The sequence below is a fragment of the Linepithema humile genome, chromosome 4 (genome assembly GCF_040581485.1).
Source record: "Linepithema humile isolate Giens D197 chromosome 4, Lhum_UNIL_v1.0, whole genome shotgun sequence".
NCBI lineage: Eukaryota > Metazoa > Arthropoda > Insecta > Hymenoptera > Formicidae > Linepithema > Linepithema humile.
This window is the reverse complement of record NC_090131.1, coordinates 7,773,427-7,793,552: the sequence shown is the minus strand read 5'-3', so window position 1 is coordinate 7,793,552 and position 20,126 is coordinate 7,773,427. Positions and strand designations below refer to the sequence as shown.

Genomic DNA, 20,126 nt, shown 5'->3' with positions numbered 1-20,126 from the left:
AACATAAAAAGTATATATAGATCTATTATTTTAAAATAAATGGGCTAAGATTTAGATTTGTTGGTGAATATTTAATTCTTGATTATTTTTTAAATATATTTTATGAATGACGGATTTATAGCTAGATATATTGAATTATTTGGAATTTTTAATGATCGAATTTGACTGACTTAGCTCAAGAAATCGATTTTTTGTAGCACAAAATATTACTATTGGAAAAGTTATCTGTTTAAGCGCAACGTAGAAGATTTTTACGTTGTCAGCTATGTTCGAATTAATAAGCTCCTATTTCCTGTAGAAACTTAGAAAGTATAAAATACCATAAAACTTCTGCTTCATGAAGTTACTATTTATTAGCACAGTTATTATTATTACATGTCATATTCATAAACTTATATCTCCAAGTAATAATGCGGATACATGTTACGGAAACGTAACGATACAAATACATATATTTATATCACAGTCGTAGATAATGAAATTAATATTAATTCGAAGTTACGTTATCTACTTAAACTTCTAGAACGGGCGCCCGGGCTTCTTTCTGAAAGTAAATCGCCACTCACGTGACTAAAGTATGTGCGTATAAATTCTGCGGAAAGCATTACGTCCGTTTCGGATAATACGATAAAAAATCCCTCCGGGCGAACTGTACCCTTAGACTTAACTTAACTGAGACGTTTAATTAATCTTAAACGCTAGAGATTTGATTCGCGATGGATATAAGCGAAATGCGCGCGCGATTTCTCCATTCAGCGGAACGGAAGTTTCGAAGCGACACGAACGATGATGATGCTGAATGCATGTCGAGAGTCACGCAGATGATTCTAAGGATAACGTCAAATCGCTCTAATGATCGCTATTGCTACATAGGTACTTATTGTTAACAATGTTTATATACGTGGGATAATGAAACCAGTCTTCTTGCGAACATCGTAAAACGATACTCTCGCGCGCGACTCACTCAAGTGGCGAGTTTGCTTCGAGCAGAAGTATATTCGTCTTCAATTATTTGCCAAATGTGTGCAAGTGAAATAACATGTAAGATGAAAACTTTCAATATAAAATTTTTAAAAATATAATCGATGATAAATAAATAGGAAGAATTATTAGTACGCGTAGAATCGTAAAATAATATTTTTTCTACAACCTGCAACACTTTACTGTAATTTATGAAAGATGTCTATTTAGAAATTGTCTCTTTAATATTATTTCACTTGAACAGAATTTTTTCAAGATAATAGATCTCTACTTTTTAACATTTTATTGAACATGCGCGTTGTCGACAACAAGATCGAGAATTTCTACCGAAGTCTACGGACACGATTAACGACCCGAAAACGGTAGGAAGTTGAATTCGCTATATATGGACACGTCATGCACGTCAATTTCACTAATTCTACCTAATTAATAATATATTCACATCGCAGTGCATTACGCGAGCGTTTACAAGCGTACTGGAAATGCTGATGAATTTGCTGAAATAATCTTAATTACAACGTAGATTATACTTTCTAGAATAGTAGATTTACTCTATGTTAAAAGCAAATCATTTATCAATTTTTCTTAATCTCTAGATCATACATATATATGTCAAAATATTGAAATTCAATTATTCTTTAACGCAGTTGTAGGAATTATTTTGCAGTTAGTAAACACATGCATACAGATAAATAATGTATGCGGTAAAATAATTACAATATAAATCTTTCTTTCATTATGAAACATACAACCGAGAAAAAGCAAATCGAGAGCGTGATGCCAAGAATATATTCTTATTTATGATCTAGAGCACGCGTTATTTAAAATTGATAGGCGATTACGCAAAAACAAGGATAATCAGAACTCAACGCGACCAAGTATCTTATTTATCATTAACTCTTATCAGCTAGTTAGATGATTATATTGGAAGAGACACGGGAAGATAGAGATGAATTCGGGAATCGCGAGGGCTTTTCGAGAAAAGCATCCCCCCTTTCTTTTTCTCATCGTCCTTAAAGCTTCGTCGATATATCTCCTCCCTTTTGTCTTGAATCTAGCCTTTTGGTGATCGAAAACTTTTCGATAATCGTAATATCGTGATACAAAAATTTATCGTATTTGTAAATTACGCATATAATGTATAAATGCATAAGGAAAAAAATATGTAAATGTATTCGTAATGTACTCGTAAGTAAAAACGGAGTGAAACTTTTTTCGACACGCATTCACAGCGAAAAATTATCCGATACAAAGGGCTGGATTGTTTACAAGAATTTCGGAGGAGGAGCGAGAAGATAAAATGTTTTCGATCGGAGTCGAGATCGATGAGGACGTTTGTGCAGGAGTCCTATAAATTTCGCCCTCTCGCGTCTGACGTCAACCGGATCCTTCTTCCTCGGAAGAGTTATTTCCGAGGAAGAAGGCGGGAGTCGGGCGTCGCGACACGTCGATTCTACGCGGGCTTGCCGGAAGCGTGGGGCTTGTCTCAGAAGTTCGCCTCCAGCGAGCTCTCGAGCTCGCTCAGCGCCGGCACCAGCGTCTGCAGCGAGAAATATCGCGAGCGATCGGCCGCGTCCACGCTGGTCACGTGTTGAAACTGACACGGCTGGCTGATGTTGCTCTTCGCCGGCAGCACCACCTTCTTCTGCACCGGCTTTTTCTTTTTCTTACCGGGCGCCGACAGGCTGATATTCTCCGGACACGACACGAGGCGCTCTATGTGCTGCCACAGATCGTTCGCCGCTTTTGAGTTGTCGAAGCTGAGCCCGGCCAGGCGAGTGTGATCCGATGAGAGACACATCGTGTGGAAAGCTGGTCCCGACACCTGCAAACATTTCAAGAGCTCTCTTACCTCGTTCTTGTCTCCGTAGAGCGCAGAAGATTCGGGAAAATATAGTGTTACACTTTTTACAACGAATAACTTTTTTTTTACGCCTCTTCGAGGGCGTTTAAAAATACACGCGCATTTATATTTTATTCGGTCTAACGTGCATGCGTCGGCAAGTAATTCGACACGGTGTTAAATGTCTAATTTTGAAATTCAAGCCGCTTTGTAATGAAGCACGTCGCAATCTATTCAACGAGGTAAACGAGACAAAAAGCTGGTAAATAAATTTCGCTTCTTAAATTTTACATCGCTCAGATTGATTATTCATTTTCTACCGGTGCCAAGTTATTGGGCGATATATTTCTACGCGATAATGCATCTGCGATAATCTGCATTCCGGAAGTCAATCGCGATAGCCGTGATGCCTTACCTTGTACGATGAGAGGTTATCGATAGTCTCGCGCCAGAGAGTGAAGCAAGTGCCGCGTTCTGCCAATAAAATTTGAATCCGTCTCTTGGATCGCGATCGTGTTTCCCCGAGATCGAGAACCACGACGGGTATCCCGGTGAAGCGGAGCTCCCACCTCTCCGTCTGAGACGCGCTGCCGAGATATAGATTCGCCAATGATTCGCAGACGAACACCTGCAAGTCGCGAGAGATTACATTGACATTCACATAAATCAAGTTCTATCTTTTGCACAAATCCGCTTTGTTTCATCATTTTCAATTGCATTCATCTCGCGCGCGTTTCGCGCGAAGCTGCTTACCTGCGATTTTAATCCGCGGAAGAAGGTCTCGAGCTGCTCCCGCTCCATCTGACTGACCGGCTCGAGACGGGATTCATCACTGTTCTCGGAGCTGTCGCTACCTTCGTAGCTCGATGTGGCGGAAGTGTCCGCCTCGCCCGTTGAGGATAGCCGTCTCCGCGCCGTGCCGCCGTATTCACTGTAATACGATGAGCTATGCAGCGATAGATTTGACTGCAATGCGGGGCAAGATGACGCATAGACTGGTCCGTTCATTGTTGCCTGAAAAGAAAAGAATGTCAGAAATGAGACTCTCAGTTTTGTGGAAGCGCATCATAGTTCATTGCTTTATCAGTTTCCGAAAATACACGTCCTTCGTGAAAGATAGCTTTGTACAATTTGGTGTTACGAAAAAAAAAAACGGCAAAAAAAGATAGTAACTTTTCTGTTCAATTTTCAAAGACATAAAATTTATTACGTAACACAAAGTATTTTTATCCAAATATCAACGGGCGAGCGCGCGAGATCATTATTTTGCGGAGCGGGAGACAAATTTCCACCCCACCGCGAGCGCGCATGAGAGTTCATCGATTTCCAGTACACTCTGGATTGTGCGAGTACCATAGTGTCATTCTATAAATATCCGCGACCCCCTTTATTAAGCACAGCTCCGACTAGCCCAGAAATTTCGATTGTCATCGAAGAATGGACTCGTCCAATGAGGATGAAAGCTGCGAGCACAACGCAACTCGCAATCTACTTTTTCACTCTTAATCATCACTAAGCCCCGAGTTTGTGCAAAAGTGTAACTGACAATAAATCTGGCAGAAGTTCCTTGTTATTTTTTTTTTCCAAATTCTATAAAATATAAAAACAAAATATTTTAAGTATTTGTAAAATTTGCAACGCTATAACGCTTGGCAACAATATATAAATAAACCTCGCGCGGATCGTTTGTGTACAGAATTATAAAACAATATTTGCGAGATGGAGTAAAATTCGTCGGCCAGCAGCGAAATCCCACGCATGCGATGTAAAAAGCGAGCGGGATCGTTCCACGCTCGCAGGGGTGAAGAACCCCCGTGCGTTTCCCCGACGCCTGACCTCGGAGGTGAGAAAAACTGGGTCGTCGATACTACGATGACGCAAGGGCGGGAAAGAAACGTCGCACCGTGAGAGAACTAATCAGGCGCAGGCGACCCACTTAATGCGCGCGAGAAAAACCCGGCCTTAATTCGATCGGCGCGCTTACGTCGAATCGTCCGGATGACTAATAGGCATCTGCACGTTATCAGTCGCTCGGTCTAGTTCTAGGAAGAGGTCTCACCGCGACCTCGCGTCTCTTCCCGTTCATTGATAATAACGACGAGGTCGTCTGATGCGCGATGATCATGTCAATGATCCTCTGGCACTTGATGCGCGCATTCCTCCGTTACTCACGATGATGCTGACGCATCGCTCGGTCGCTCATCGAGCTTTATTAACCTTTAAACGAGTGAATGGGAAAATGAAAATTGATTTTCCGAGGAAACGCGTGAGCAACGCGTTCCATCCATGCGTCAGAGAGAATGGAACTGCCTTTATTTATGTTTCACAATTCTTTTGAACGCGTGTCAATCACACGCCGCGCTCAAATTTAATCATTTTTATTTGGATTGATAGAGGGCGGATAAATTAAATATGTTACAACGTTGTCAGATCGTTATCAAAAAACAATACAATTTTTTTTTAACCGAAAAATAATCATGATACACAGAGGCCGATTCAATTTTCACTACTTTCTTCTCGTAGATGTATTAAATTATGATTGACGTTTTCAAAGTTTACTTTCACAAAGGTCAGAAATAAAGGAGAATCTTCTTTAAGTTTAATTGATGCAACGTGACAGACCCGCATGTTTATCATTGTGACTGTATAATTAGGCGGAATAACGTTTTCAAGACTACAAATTGGCAAGATAAAGCGGAAAGATTGCGTTTGACACAAATTTCGTCTGACAGCGTTGAATTCTACACGTTATCGAGCTGGTTGATTAAATTAGTATAATACACTAAATTGATCGATTGAAACTGATTGTATTAATTTAGTAGCAATTTATGAATAATAATACTATTAATTTATGTAAATTGAATACACGTGTTTTTGTACGCGATAGGAGAATAAAAACTGGCAAAACGGCGAACGCGACTCTCCCTTTCACAATCGACCCGCATCTATCGTACCGGGCTTCGATATCGTGCGTACGCTGCGAGATATCGCGGTGGCGTAGCGTAACGATACAAATTGAAACGCGAGCCGATTCGTGTCCCCGCGCGCACGAAACGCACACCGGAAGTGCATTGTCCACGTTGCGGTCGACGGGGGGGATGTGCCATTGTTCCGCTCGCGCGATAAGAGCCCGGCTTCGTTTCGTTCCTAGATAAACTGCAGATAATTACGATCGCACGCTGCCGCCTTGTATTCTCACGAAGCACACGCTCCGCTTGGGAGGCAGAGAATAATTATCAGGCGGATTAATTGGATCGCGGAGCGCCGTAGACGTGCTTGTGAGACTTCCTTTCTTCTTAAGTAAAAGTATCCGGACTTGAATGATTTTCCTTCTACTTTTAACGCACGCTCAACTCTTTACTTTAGATTCTCAAGTGGTGTCGGTGAAAAAATAACGAGCCTCGCATTTATATTAAAAAATGTCAATTAGTGAGACATCATTTCGCGATATAGTCGAATAATTTCGTTCTTATGCTGCGAAATACGTCATTGAAAAATTCGAAGGACTATTATTTTTTGTTTGAAAGGCTAATTAAAATCTAAAATGCCAGATTGCCGAAATGTCAGATCGGAGTGTGTGAAGATTAATTAGCGGTGTTGAATTTTATGCTCGATTTCACTCTTTTCGTATGTAAAGTTTCAGTTTCTTATTTAAAATCGCACACGTACCAAGCGACAGTAGTTCCTTTTGTTCGATCTTGTCGCCGCTCGTTGACGTCGAAAAATTTTCCTCGCCTCGAGTTTAGCAGACACGTCCGCGCTTTTTGTCTCAAATGGAAGATTGCGTAGGCGCGACGCGATTACGAAAAGATGCTAGAAAGTGGGACAGCGGTGGTATTTCTTATTGAATTAAGGAAAGATAAAGAGCGCGGAATGCAGTTAAGTAAAATTCGAGGACGTGTCACGACGGCGTCAGGTTAATTACGGGTCAAATTCACGCGGGATGCAATCGTCGTACAAGTCGGCGTAACGTCGCTGCAGTCGCGCAATCGTTAAAACTCGAGACGAATTCTCTCCTCTCGCGAGCGAGAGCCTACTGTGGACTAATTGAATCTCAAAACCAAGCGCAGCCTTTAACGTGACACGGAAAGAAATTTTATCGCGTGATTCATATCAAATATTGTTCAACCCAAGCTGGTTGTTGAAGAAACACATAAAGCGATATCGCATAGAACGATATCGTATCGAAAAGCAGTTCCGAAAACAAACTCTGAGCAACCGTCTCGCCGGAAAACGATTCGCAATTGCGCCGGCAATCGTTTGGGTACGCTCGCTTCGACAGGTACGTCGCCCCGCCGGAGATGAAAGATTAATTACTGCCGGGCTAATTAGTTTCGTGGCTGTAACGGGGATAAACGCTCGTGCTGGGAATTTATAGCTCGCCCGGTACTTCGCCGAGCGTAAAACGTGCTTGCAATTAAAAGTAGGTAACCCGCAGGCCTTCGGCTCTATTGTCCGGAGCGGGTTAGAGCGCTGCTCTTCCGCGGGTCATCTATTTTGATTAGCCGTGCTGTTAACCGCCTTCTTTCACGAGCCGCGCGGAAATTCGGCGAGCCTTTGTTTCGCCGCTTCCATAAATACTAGTTAGCGCTGACCGTGATGCAACTGACTTTTTATCACTTTTCAACCACGTAACGCGAGAATGGCGTTATTGAAAATCTCAGTTAACTTTTTATTAAAATTTAATTGAATATAGCGCGTGTATAAATCACGGAGGCATCGCAGGCGGTTCTGAATTTTTCGTGAATTTCACTCGATCGCAGTTGTATAATTATTAGGATCGATCCTCCACAAACCGCTCTTTGTTCAAAGTTACTTCGACTCAAACATTTCCAGAATGCCGTTTTAGGTGCGGCGATGCATCTCGCGCAGCCATTCCGGCTAGATGTGCAAGCGCGTCTTTCTGCTCGTGACACTCTTCCCGGGTCATCTCTCTCGCGCAACAGGCGCGAGAGACTCCTCTCCGTTCTCGTCTCTCGTGACAGCAGCCTCTCTCCCGCGGAGCGGAGAGTCGTGACGGCACAATAAGCGCGAGTGCGAGCGACGACGCAATCTATCGACGCGACTTCAACAACCTCTCTTCGTCTATTTTAATGTCCCACCGCTCTCTCTCTCTCTCTCTCTCTCGCCGGCTTCGTCTATTTCGGTTACATCCCGCTTCGTGTCATTTTGCGATATCTGTCGCATTGTCTCCTTTCCACCTCGATGCTCCATTGCCTTCCCCGCATTATATCCCTCTCTTGTCGCGCACCCCTAGCAACCGGTGTGCATACGCACGTTGGATGCATTCGCGGAAATGCGGCTGGGCGGTGCAACGACCGGCGAGAATTCCGCGCGTGACGCACCGGGAAACTTCACGAGTTGCCAATGGTTGGTAACGGTGTCTATAGACTCGTGAAAGTGCCGCGTTACAGGGAAGCGTGTAACGGGGACAAAAGGGAGAGAAACAGACGATGAAGTTTGTTAACAGGGAAGGGCGGCGTTTGTGCATTTATCCGACGCGCAAAGTGCATCGTCGAGATAACGTCGCGTTATGATATCTGAGGCAAGTCTGTTCGAGTGATTAGATAACGCGGATTAAATGCACGGCTGTGCTGTAAAATATTTTTTTTTTTTTTGCGCTACAATGAAGCCGAACGCCACTTTTGTACCGTTCGAGAAGTTATTATTAAATCAAGAATCGAGAAAAAATCCATTACAGTCAATTTTCCTCTGATTATCGTATTTGTGCCCAGTCAGCTGTGTCGGAAATTACTTTGCAGTCGCCGAGGTAATGATCTGACTTAAAAGTTTCACAGTTCTTGCGAAACGATCGCTTTTATCCGCATCCTTTGACGCCACACACTTGCGTTAATTCTCGTTTGCGTAAATAATCGCAATTTAAAGTTCGAGGGAAGTTTCGACTGTGTTCGAAGTCAAGAAACTTGCGTCATCTGTGAGATAAAATTTTGGTGCCGATGCGTTTTATGGGAAATTTATTATCGAGATTATTAAAATGTTTCAACTTGTTCGTATTTTATAACTTAAAATCGTTTCAGCATTTCACTGTTGAACTTTATGCAGTAAGAAAAATATTAAGTAATGAAGAACAACGAGAAGGCAAGCGAAAAAACAGCAACTAAATAAAACACGAAAGTTTCACTCCGCAGTGTATTTCTTGGACCATTGAAAGGAAATTACAATGTTTTAAAGTTAAATATCGAATTTTTTAATATATCTTCGTACGTATTTCCTTCTTGATCTTTTCCATTCTTCCCTTTTGAAACTTTAATTTTGAAATGCGCCATTGCTCTTTGGAAATGTTCAAGAAACACTGCTCGGAAGTTCCGCTTCCTTGTGATAACGTCGCAAAGTATTTGAAATATTTTGCATCTTAATATTTTACGTGACGGGAAGAGAGAATGTCAGTATGACATGCGAATTAAAGCTGATGTCATTCGAGTATGACAGCAACGTCAGTTTACATTGTACACGCTTGCATTTGCTGTTCTGAGTACTGCTGCCGCGCAGTGCGAGCGACGCGGAGCTCGCTGAGATTAATGCAACTTTGTTGGAACGCGCGCGTCCGCCTCGCACGCTAATTACACGCCACTTAATACACACTGTTAGACATGTGCGGTGCCTAATTTCAGGCTCTATTTACATTCGTTGGTCATTTCACCAGCTTCATGCACAATTGTTAATCTGCGTTGTTACGCAAATTCTTCACGTCACTTCGCGGCGGTCAAATAATTGCAGATTTAAATCGAAAAGATTTAATTGGCATTTTGCAATTTTGTAATTTATAATTTAATAGAAATTATTTTAATCAATTTGCGTTGTGCAAATTCGTTGTCAAAATTGTGAATAATAATTTTGATAACCAGGTTATTAAATCACTTTTGCACTGATTGATTTTGTGAATTAACAATTGTGCAATGTCGCATTCGCTTCAGCGTTAGAATTCCTGCGGATAAAAGTTCCATGCAGCTCGTCGAAGAAGAACCGTTTAACGGATCGTCGTGCACAGCCTTCGGGCGAATATAATTGATAAATTGCCTTAATTATGCCGGGGAGCCCGCGCGAGATAGACGCCCGTCGTTCCGACATGTGCCGAAACTCGCCTCGTAGCTCGTACAGCGATAATTATCCTGCCAATTAGGCGCGCGTCGTCCGCGAAAACAAATGCGGGCCCGACTGCATGCGCCAGAACGCGGACAGAATAATATGGCAGAAATGCCAGACGCGTGACTACTCGCGTAGTAGCGTAATTATTACCGCGGACATGAATGGCTGTAATGAGAAATGGCGTCATCGCCATCAGCAACGGCCGGCACTCGCGGTGAAATCGAGGGACAGCCGCGCAAACACTCACTCACTTTCTCGCAGTGATCTACGTTTCGCGGATACCCAATCATTCATAAATCACGGCGCGTGATTAATGACGGACGCACATGACCGGGATCGGGTTTCATCCAACCGCTATCTGCGAGCTCTTGCTAGACTGATTCCATTCAATGGATTTAGCTTGTGAGAGAAAAGTGTCTTATTGCAAATTAATGCAATACATCGCAAATTGAAATTGACTGCGGTTGTGAAATTTAATTAGTAAAAAATATGAAGGATATATTCAATTTTAGGAATAAATTAATTTGCATTCGCTTATTACAAACCTATTAATTATTTTGATATTTACATATTGAGTTTTTTTTTACGAAGAAGGCACTCTCTCTCTCTCTCAATCACGTCAAATGAGTCCTTCATGTTGCTGACTTCTTCTCGATTGTATCCAAAAAAAAGAAGGAGTCGTTGAGTATATTCGATGAGAAGCGTTTATTATTTGATGTAGCTTGCTACATCATCGTTGATCATCGAGAAGCGTCGCACTCGACTGATCGCAAATTGATCTCGCATTCAGGCCGACCGATTAACAATCTGATAAAGCTTTTTTCCACTTTTTCTGGATCAGAGCGAAAGAAGCGATACGCACGGATATCGCGAGAATTGTCTTGGATGTAAATTACAGCCGACTCTCGTAGTTCTCGAGTAGACATTCGTAGTCAATTATCGGGATGGCGGGCATTACTTTCCCGTAATCGAAGTCCTCGAATATTCGTGAGCGCGCGCCATCGTTCGCGGAGAATTATTCGCGAATTAATCTCCCTCGCTGGTATCCGGCTCGGATATCGCCCGACTCGCCGACGAGCCTGTAAATCTCGGGATTCTTGAAATATACGAGCGGCCGCCGCGACAGTCCGCGCGAAGAATCTCCGAATTTTCTCCTAGCAAATTTACGATCGCTGATTCGAACATTAGCTGTGAATATTGACTGCGAATAAAAATCGTCGCAAATTAGTCGAGAGAGGCATGTAACTCTTGATAATTATTTATGCCAACATTCAAATTATGCTAATTAGACGCGCGAGACTTTATGATGCGCCGGCTGACTTGGCGGCGAGATCGCGCGTGTAATATCGCGAATAATCACGTAGGTATTTCGCACTATTCGAATGCGAGAGACTGACGAAACCGATTCGTAGGCGATTCGCAGAGGCAGATAGTAACGTCCGACGTGAAGAGCGCGTGCTTTCTTCAGGCTGTTTCATTGACTACGCACGATCGTTAGTAAGTAACGATTGCGTAGGATTGTTGGCGAATGAATTTCTCGCTCGCGAATCCGGGTCAAGTGTTGGGGAAGTGATAAACTTATAAATCCTGGCGACTCGCTAGCTTCCTACGTATTCCTACGCACTTCTGCGTCGCACTCGGCCAAGCAGGCTTATCGCGATTTCATCGAGACAAATGTTTCGACAGTCGTAAACTTCACGGTCGCTGATTATCACAATGGACGACAGTCATTGAGAGAAATTGTATTCTTTATGCGACATAAATCTGTCAGTTAAGCATCGACGCCGTTGATATTCACGGGCCATCGATGTAGCAATTGATCCGACAATTTTTGCAATTTAATGCACGCGTGTATGTGCAAAATTTACATAAAGTTAAAGGGGAGAAAATGTTGGATTTACACAAAATTCAATATCTCTTATTCTACACTTAATGAATTTTATCATCTTTTGTATCTTACATTTGATCGCCGGCCCATTGTTCGGTCGCTCATTAACGACCAGCTCGGGTGCGAATTACGCAACAATAAAGTGGAGCATAATCGACAAACGTCCGCCGCGATACAATCACGGGGAGAGTGTTTACAACCGTCAAATGAGCACGTAGCGAGCGAGCGAGCAATACCGCTTCGTGCTCCCGCCGATTATCACAGTGATCATCGGGATCACTGCGAAATAGTCAGAGATTTCCCAACTGGTGCATTCTGCTTGCTTCGATCGCGATCATACACGTCATACAGCGCTCAGACAGGGTTATATTTCGAAACGAAACGACGAAGTCACGCGCAACCTAGATCCTGAACATCTCTCTCTCTCTCTCTCTCTGTCTCTCGCTGTAATCCTTTTTCACCCATCCGCTCGAGCCGTCCGTCGAAAACTCGTCTCACTCCGTTACACATATATAACATGTCGCGTCTTTTCTCGGAAAAAAAAAACTCGTTTTGCTCCGATAATTATTCGTGTAAAACAAATTGCAAAACATAATCGAGGATCCGCGAACATTCTCCACCGGAAATTTTCTTCAAGAGCGTTTCTTATGGATAAAAATCGTGCTGCCCGAGTCTCTCGTGCTCATCGATGCAGCTCGATGAAATGTGAAGTAGATGGGAAATTTGCAACGGTGGAATTTAATAAAATAAATACTTTTTATCCGTTCGTTAAAAATACGAGGAGTAGAAAATGTGAAAAATATGAGACACGCAAATGCGTCCTTGGCGCGTACATCGCTTTGCTCTTTACATTTTAACGAAATAATGCAACCGCCGCGTCCGAGCTTTTTCTTAATGCATTTACCGCCCGGAATATGAACTGCTGAGAAAAAACACACACCGGTGTAATCGTCGCGAGTAAAAATGTAAAAATAATATTTTTCTCCCGTTAACAGCATCCACATCGGATGCTAAAAATTCTACTTAAGTGCGCGGCAGCTCTGAAACAAAAATATGACGCTTAAATACGAGTCGCACGATCGGCAAACATCTATGCAAATTTTATCTCGTGATTATTACCCATTCAGGAAACTGTCCTGCGCGTCAACTCGTTCTCCCGTCTTGGCGCGACGAGCCCTGGACTCGCGAACGCGGTCGCACGAACAAACCCTCGGTTACTTTTGCATTCCCGTTCGCGCATAAATAAAACAAGCGCACGTTTTCGCGACCTCTCGACGTACACGGCGACTTGGACACGCGAGCGATCGTCGCGTGCAATCCGGACAGGAGCCGCTCGCGCCGAAGGCGCTGGCGATCTTCGGCGCGACCGAGAAGAGGGATTATCGCCGGATGCGCCTTGAAATTTATCCGAGCGAGCGGATACACGCGACCGAGGTGACACGACCGTGTCGACGGGAGCGTCGTCGCGGCGGGGAAAACAAGAGTGTAATTTGCGGTCGCTTTCTTCGGGGACGCGAGCGTGGGAAGAAAAGTCAACGATCCCGCCGGACAGATTAGCGCACTCGCGCTCCCATTCTGCCACCCGCACGCGGATTCCCCGGACAGACAGCTTTTCGACGGGATTGTCGCGGTCTACGAGACTCAAACGTCGGGACGTGAAAGGGAGATTCATTTGCCTCCCGTCGCACGTGGCAGACAATGGCCTCGACCACTTGTCCGCGGCGGTCCTCACTCGCATTCAGCCGCCTACGCTAAATCGTTGGATCGATAGAGAGAGAGAGAGAGAGAGAGAGAGAAGGGATCCTTTTCCCGTCTGATTAAATAATACGGATTCCTGTAAATTTCACCGCGAAACTCGCTAGAACGTCATTTAATTATTCCAGTCTATCGCACAACTTGCTACATAATTAATTGCCTAATGAATTGTTTGATTAATTACATTGTTATATTTAGTACGATCGATTTGCGTTACACCGAAAGCAAAGATTGACTTTCAAAGCGGCGTCGGGAATAAAATGATAGCACTTCCGTCATCATTTATCCGGGAATTTTATCTCGATTGTCGATTACTCTTCACCGTTTTCGAAAGTCATGCCTCTTTTCACAAAGTGACTCTCGCTGTCCGCTCTTTATGCGCACTTAAAAAAAATCATATACGCATAATTTAACACGCCGCGGCGGGCTCATTGATACTTTCGACCTGGAATATCTCGAGGGGGGGGGGGGGGAAACGTTGTGGGATGAAAGAAAAAGTGTACGGTTCTTAATTCTCTACGCGCTTTCTCTGGCTGGAAATCGCGCGGGATCGCAGTTAGAAATGTCAGGCCGGCGAGCACGTGCCACATGCCGTGTTCGATGAACGAGAGATTTCAGGACGCGGAACTCCGGCGCGCGTCTCATTCATGTTGAAAGGCGCTCGCGTAATCAAGCGTAATTCGCTGCCGTTTCGCGTCTCATGTTCATGCCCGACAGACAAGAATAATACGCAGAAACGTTGCGCCAGTCCGACGATCGGCAGACTCGCACAACATCTGGTTTGTGCGCCGCCGCAAAATTATACGTACGAGACTTTATGCTTCGCGGAGCGCCTCTTCGTCAAAGTGACTTTGACTTTTGCGCGGGCAAAGAAATCCTCTCGCGTTACGTTACGCTTAATGAAACCGCAACTTTTTATATAATCAAGCAGACACGGTCCGCCGCTATTATCGTCGGCAAGAAGCTCGCGAAAATTGCGCGAGACACGTCGAGCATTTCGATTCGCGGCCTCCGGTTTCAATGTCGAAACGCACGAGCGCCCGGTTGTAGCATCGCGGCGATGTCCGCTGTGTAACTGTAAATTAAGGACGGGTGTATGTAAAATACGAAACTCGTTTCGCCGGTTAACAGGCGTCCTGCGCGCGGGTACATAAATTGAGCAGACGCCGCGCTGTACGAAAGCGCGCGCGTTGCCGCGTCGTGATATGCCACGGATCTGATCGGTTCGCGACTCATCCCGCCGTCGAATCCGACGAGACACGCTTCGCCGCGTAAAAGGCGAACGATAAATATGAGGATTCATCGCTGTCTAAAGTATGAGATTCTGCGCGCGACGACGCCGTCTGTATCGCTCTGCGTTCCTTAAACGTATCCGCCATCTCCTCGTATTTGTTTCTCCGCGTCTCGTAAGGACGCGTGGGTCGATTCGAAATTGTCGGTATATTCTCAACATAATCGCGTTATCCGGGTTCGATCGGTCGTTAACTTACGACATTGCGCGAAAACGGAGAGGAGAAAGTGACGTAAAAAAGAGCAGGTTTGTGAGAAACACTTTCCCACACTAAGCTTGCCGCAAATGGTGGAAACGAGTTAGATCGCGCGATTGCTCAATTCGTTCATTAACGGAACAAAACATTGCTGCGATACGAATCGTCGCAAACATCCTGTCGTTGAAGTCAACCGCGGCTAGAAACTCGGCGCGATCCGCACGAGCGGAAAATCGATCATCGGAGAAATGAACGGCGAAAAAAATTTCTAATATGTTCACTCCGCGATTTATTCGGTCGTGTAAAAAGGCGAATCGGCGGAAGGATATGTTACTCGGCGCGCGGGATGCAGGTCGAGTCGCGCGATGCCGCGTTTACGATCCTCGCAAACGGATCGTCAAATTTTCAAGCGAGGAGAAGACGTTCTCTCTCTCTCTCTCTCTCTCTCTCTACGTAGGTACACGAGCGTGATCTGCATATTCGCTCGCGTCCTGCTGCAGTCGCCTTTACGGAATGCACGCGGCGGCGACGGCGGAGCGAGCGAGGCGTATTGTACGGGCGTGCTGTAATTCAAACGGGCGTAGAGTTACGCTGCGCACACCAACGCGCGAACGGTGACAGACGTCGAAATGATTGCAGCAGCTAGAACTCTCGCGAAGGCGCCGTTTGCGCGCGTTCGCACATGGCAAAAGTTAAGGTTTATTTACGTGACGCGTGTACGATATCGGCGCTGAAAGCTCCGGGCGTCCCGCCGTCTCGCGCGACATTGATACACGTACGCGAGGAAAGATCGATGAAAAATTAGGTTATGAAATGCATCCCGGGAGGCGAGGCAACGTAATATCGCGCTCGAATAATGCCGCGTTCGCGGGATCAATGCTTTATTCAATGGCAGCGCGCGCGGATTTGTTCAATGTCGGGGTATTAATCCGCGAATTATTTAATTAATTACCACGCTTAACAGATATTAATCATTTACATGTAAATTAATTATCAGGATAATAATTAATGACACAGCGTGGATTGCAAACGTGGATATATCAATTAGGTTAAAATCTCTCCCATTTTCATCAAACACAGCGTGCATTTGGTTCGATTTATCTAATTCTAAAGTGCACTATGTCGCTTCCGATTGCAGAATTTCTAATAAACGTTTGTGAAATTGGTGGCTGCGAATTTATCTGAGACTGCAACAGCGCAGCGCGAAAAATTTTACATAAAATAGCCATTAAACGGCGCGACATCCTCGCCCGACGCAGCTCGTTAACAATTAATGCGTCAATGAATTATTAAACATTTTCGTCGTGTTTACACGATCCTCATTATTCGAGGAACAGTCAAATGCGCATAAAATGGAACAGCGTTTACTTTTCATCTGCTTTTTGGCACAAAAAAAATAAAAGATAATTGGATCGTGAAAGCAGCAGTGTTTTTTCTTTTAAAAAAAAAAGTTAAGGAAACTCGAAAACCTTTCATTTCTTTTAATGATCTCCGCGGGTTTAATGCCGTTTTATGAATACCGCCTCGTCGGAGTTCCATAATTTGCGACTGTGCGATGGTCGGGCGGTAACATTTAAGTTTACGCTCATCGAGAATTTCCTGCGTCGCGATCGGCAACGGATGCCCGTGTACATCGTCAGTCGTCATTACGCGAGCAAAAAACAACGATCGGGATTAACGTCGGGTTATATTGCGTCCAGAGCAAAATTCACGAGGGATTAAATCCGACGAGGGAGAAAACCGCGGCGCCGTGCAACTCCGCGAGTTGCTGCGCGGGAAAAGAAGTTGCGGATAATGTAGTGAATTTTTATTATCCGCCGAGTATAGTCGACGATAAGTAAAACTCGTTGCCGCATCGCTTTTCCATAATAGGGTCGCGCACAACAAACTTCTTTCGCCGAACAATTTCGCGCGAACGCCGCCGATACCGACAGCCAATTCCGCCGCGCGTTTCCCCCACCGCGATTCCGGCTCTGCGAAAGCCAATTGCGTAATTTATAATAGCGCGCGATTCGTACGACAGCGCAATGGAACGGCGTAACGAACCGGTAATGTAACGAGATTAATTCCTCGTCGCTTAGCCCGAGTCCGGTGAATTGATTTCTGGCGAGTTGGTTTTCAACCGCAAATTGTTGCAGCGCGGTCGAATGAGAGTTCAACGCGGGATGAAATAGTCGCGCTTTCGTCGCAATTAGCTGTGATAAGCGCGAGGTGCACGCGCGGTGCAGCGGGATATTTTACAGGAATTCGAAGAGGGCTGGCGACGAAATCCTTGCAATCTCGGTGGGCGGTGAGCGAGAAAATTTCTATATTAAACTCCTCTCCTCTCTCCGGGCGACTCGTCTCTCCCGACTAGGTGTGTCGGCACTCAGTGCGAGCGGTGTTAATATCGCGGATATTCGTCCGCATAGCTCGGCAACCGACAGATACCGCGAACAAAGAGATGTCTTCTCACGCATTCCGGATTTTGATATATGAATACGTGCTCTTTATGTACTTTGGCGCGCGGCTTTATCTTCCCTTCACTCAATCTTAAAATTCGCCATTGTGCGGATAATTCGACGAGTGCTCAGTGAGAGACGCGTTGCATTGCATTTCTGTATCAATCGTAAAAAAGTTTTTATATAACTTCGCGATGGAAATGAAAAGCACGTGTGAGAAATAATTTTTCGTGAAATTTTCGCTGAAGGAAAGGCAGATTTATCATCATATTCGTGGACGATGATGGAAAATGCTGTATAAATGTATAATGGTTTTATCAATGTTCTCTAAAACTTTGCTCAATTACTGTTCTTATTTTTTTCAACTTTTAACAACGTTAATTAGCATTCGTGTTCTGTTGCATAAATTAAACGCAACTGAAATTCTGCTATTAAAAATTACCCGAGAGCTAAAGTGCTGTTTTATTCCAATATTAAAATAGTACTTTTAATTTAATTATTAAAATATTGAACAAAGCTCTGTTATAATTAATTTCGTCACTCTAATTACATAAGCCCGTGCCGTGAGCGAACAAGCGACGAACGATGATAGAAATCCATAGTTCATCGTCAATTACAAGTGGCGGGCAATTTTGTAGCGAAGCAACCCGAATGTCCGCGACTTGATTGCCGATTGTCGTGCGCGAAACGATCGATTGGTTTCACTAGATTTTCTTCGACAATGCCAACTGACAGCGGCGACTCGATTCGCGGCACAAAGCAACGGGAGGAACTCGTTAGACAGCGTTTGTCAAGCGAGAGCGGCGGATGAGAGAACTCGAAGGACCGTCAATATAAGCGCGATGAGAGAAGTTCTCCGGAGAAAACTTGGTCGACGAGCGAAAGAGTCGCGAATCCGACGAGTCTTATGAACCATTCAAACTCGCGTAACTTATCCGCATTTCGCTTCGCATCGAGAAACCTTTTTATTCCACGTTTGTTGCGCCACATTAGCTCCTCTCTAGTCAATTTTCCACTTGGAATAAAAATCGAATTTTATTTTTTTTTAAATTCAGTCGAGTAATTGCCAGGCAGCGAACTTTCTCGAAGAGGAATCGAGATATTCGCGAGTGTTCCGCGACGACTGTGAATAATTAATTCTCAGGGATCGAAGATCGAAAATCGCTCGCGTGGGACATCAAGTAACTTTAGACATCACGGGAGTTGCAGTTTGCATACGAAGAAGATAGGGTGCGCTGATAGGATAGGTGGTCTCTCTATCTCGGCGAATGTGCACGCTATCAATTCAGAGCTGATGATTCGCTTCCGCCCACGCGGTCCCTTAGTCATTCGACGCAGCTGCCGAATAACAAACAGATGCCACTCCGCAAAAATTCGCTTCCGTCTTGTCACATGCAAACGCCGACGTGTTGCATATTAAGAGGCAGGCACGCTTCGTGCATATCGCGCGGCATTCTTCGCAACATTCGATTTGAATATTTAGAAGAGAAGCTCGCGTTGCGGGAATAAATTTTCATTTTCGCAAAGTAAACGGATCATTCGTTCATATTTTCGTTGCTGATTTTTTTCGAAACAAGTGAAGATAAACAAGACAGATTCTAAATTTATGCGTCTCTCACTTGCGATTGTCATCGTCCGCGATAAATTCGTCATTATTAACGAACGCGGAGGGTCGTTAAATTCCACCCACGTGTCCTCAACTCGCTCACATCGTTAGTCATCCTTACTGGCGTACGTCAGTTAGAAGCCATTACCAGACGTTAATCGCCGGGAGCGATTTCCAAGCGCATTCGAGCACATACGTAACCATCCATAGCGTGTCGCAATTTCAAGATCATTCAGCGATACGCGATAGCGCGCCCGGCATTCCCGCAAGGAACTCTGAATACGTTGAGAAATTGCGACGACGCATTTTATTTACCGCGACATTAGAGCCGGTGATTAAGCCAGGCTCGCCGATACGAAAGTGCCGATGCGCAACAAGAGTCGTCGTGATTCGAAAATAAATATGCGCTCGCGCCGTTTGAGGCAAATGCGCGGCTTCCTCTTGCGAAATACTTCGCTTACTCACGAACTCGTTTTATTTGCACGAAATAATACGATCCGCGAAGGAAGTTTGCCTGTTTCTGAATAAACGTTAAGTACGCGTAATTATCGCGAAATGAGACAGGCTGCGCTGAATGATTAATTATTGACTCACGTCAGCAGGTTATATAATTGAGAGCGCGGCAATGCCTGCCTGTTACGGCTTTAGCGATAAGCTCACATGTGTGCATTTTAAAACATCGGTGGAGCTCTGAAGTAATATTCACCAATTTCAGTAGCATCAGCGAAATGAAGAAATCGTAATATTGCAGGTTTCCGCCGAGAGATTTTAAAAGCGTGTAATTTTCACACGTCCAAAAAAATGGGAAATAAACAATGATGCTCGTTAGCGAATTATCCTCGCGTGAGAAGAATTATACGTAATACGAAAATAATGTCACACCGTGCTTCATAAACAGCAACAAGGTCCCATAGAATTTTTTCAGGGTCTCCAGAAATTACGTCAATTAGAGTACACATTTTTAGCTCCCTCGGAGGTCATGCGAAGCTCTTGATGCCGCGGGAAATGGAGGAACCAA

General features: G+C 44.4%; 1 protein-coding gene across 1 annotated transcript in view; it reads right to left on the bottom strand.

Annotated features, from left to right (window-relative positions):
- Window positions 1–328: 328 nt before the first annotated feature.
- MESR3 (misexpression suppressor of ras 3) overlaps window positions 329–20,126 on the bottom strand; it is a 38,482-nt gene continuing 18,684 nt past the window's right edge. Inside the window, exons 2-4 of the mRNA XM_012376593.2 lie at window positions 3,578–3,838; window positions 3,240–3,452; window positions 329–2,806 (exon numbers count right to left, since the gene is read on the bottom strand). Of these exons, the coding sequence (XP_012232016.1) occupies window positions 2,468–2,806; window positions 3,240–3,452; window positions 3,578–3,832 (807 nt within the window). The 5' untranslated portion in view covers window positions 3,833–3,838 and the 3' untranslated portion in view covers window positions 329–2,467. The remainder of the gene's footprint in view (window positions 2,807–3,239; window positions 3,453–3,577; window positions 3,839–20,126) is intronic.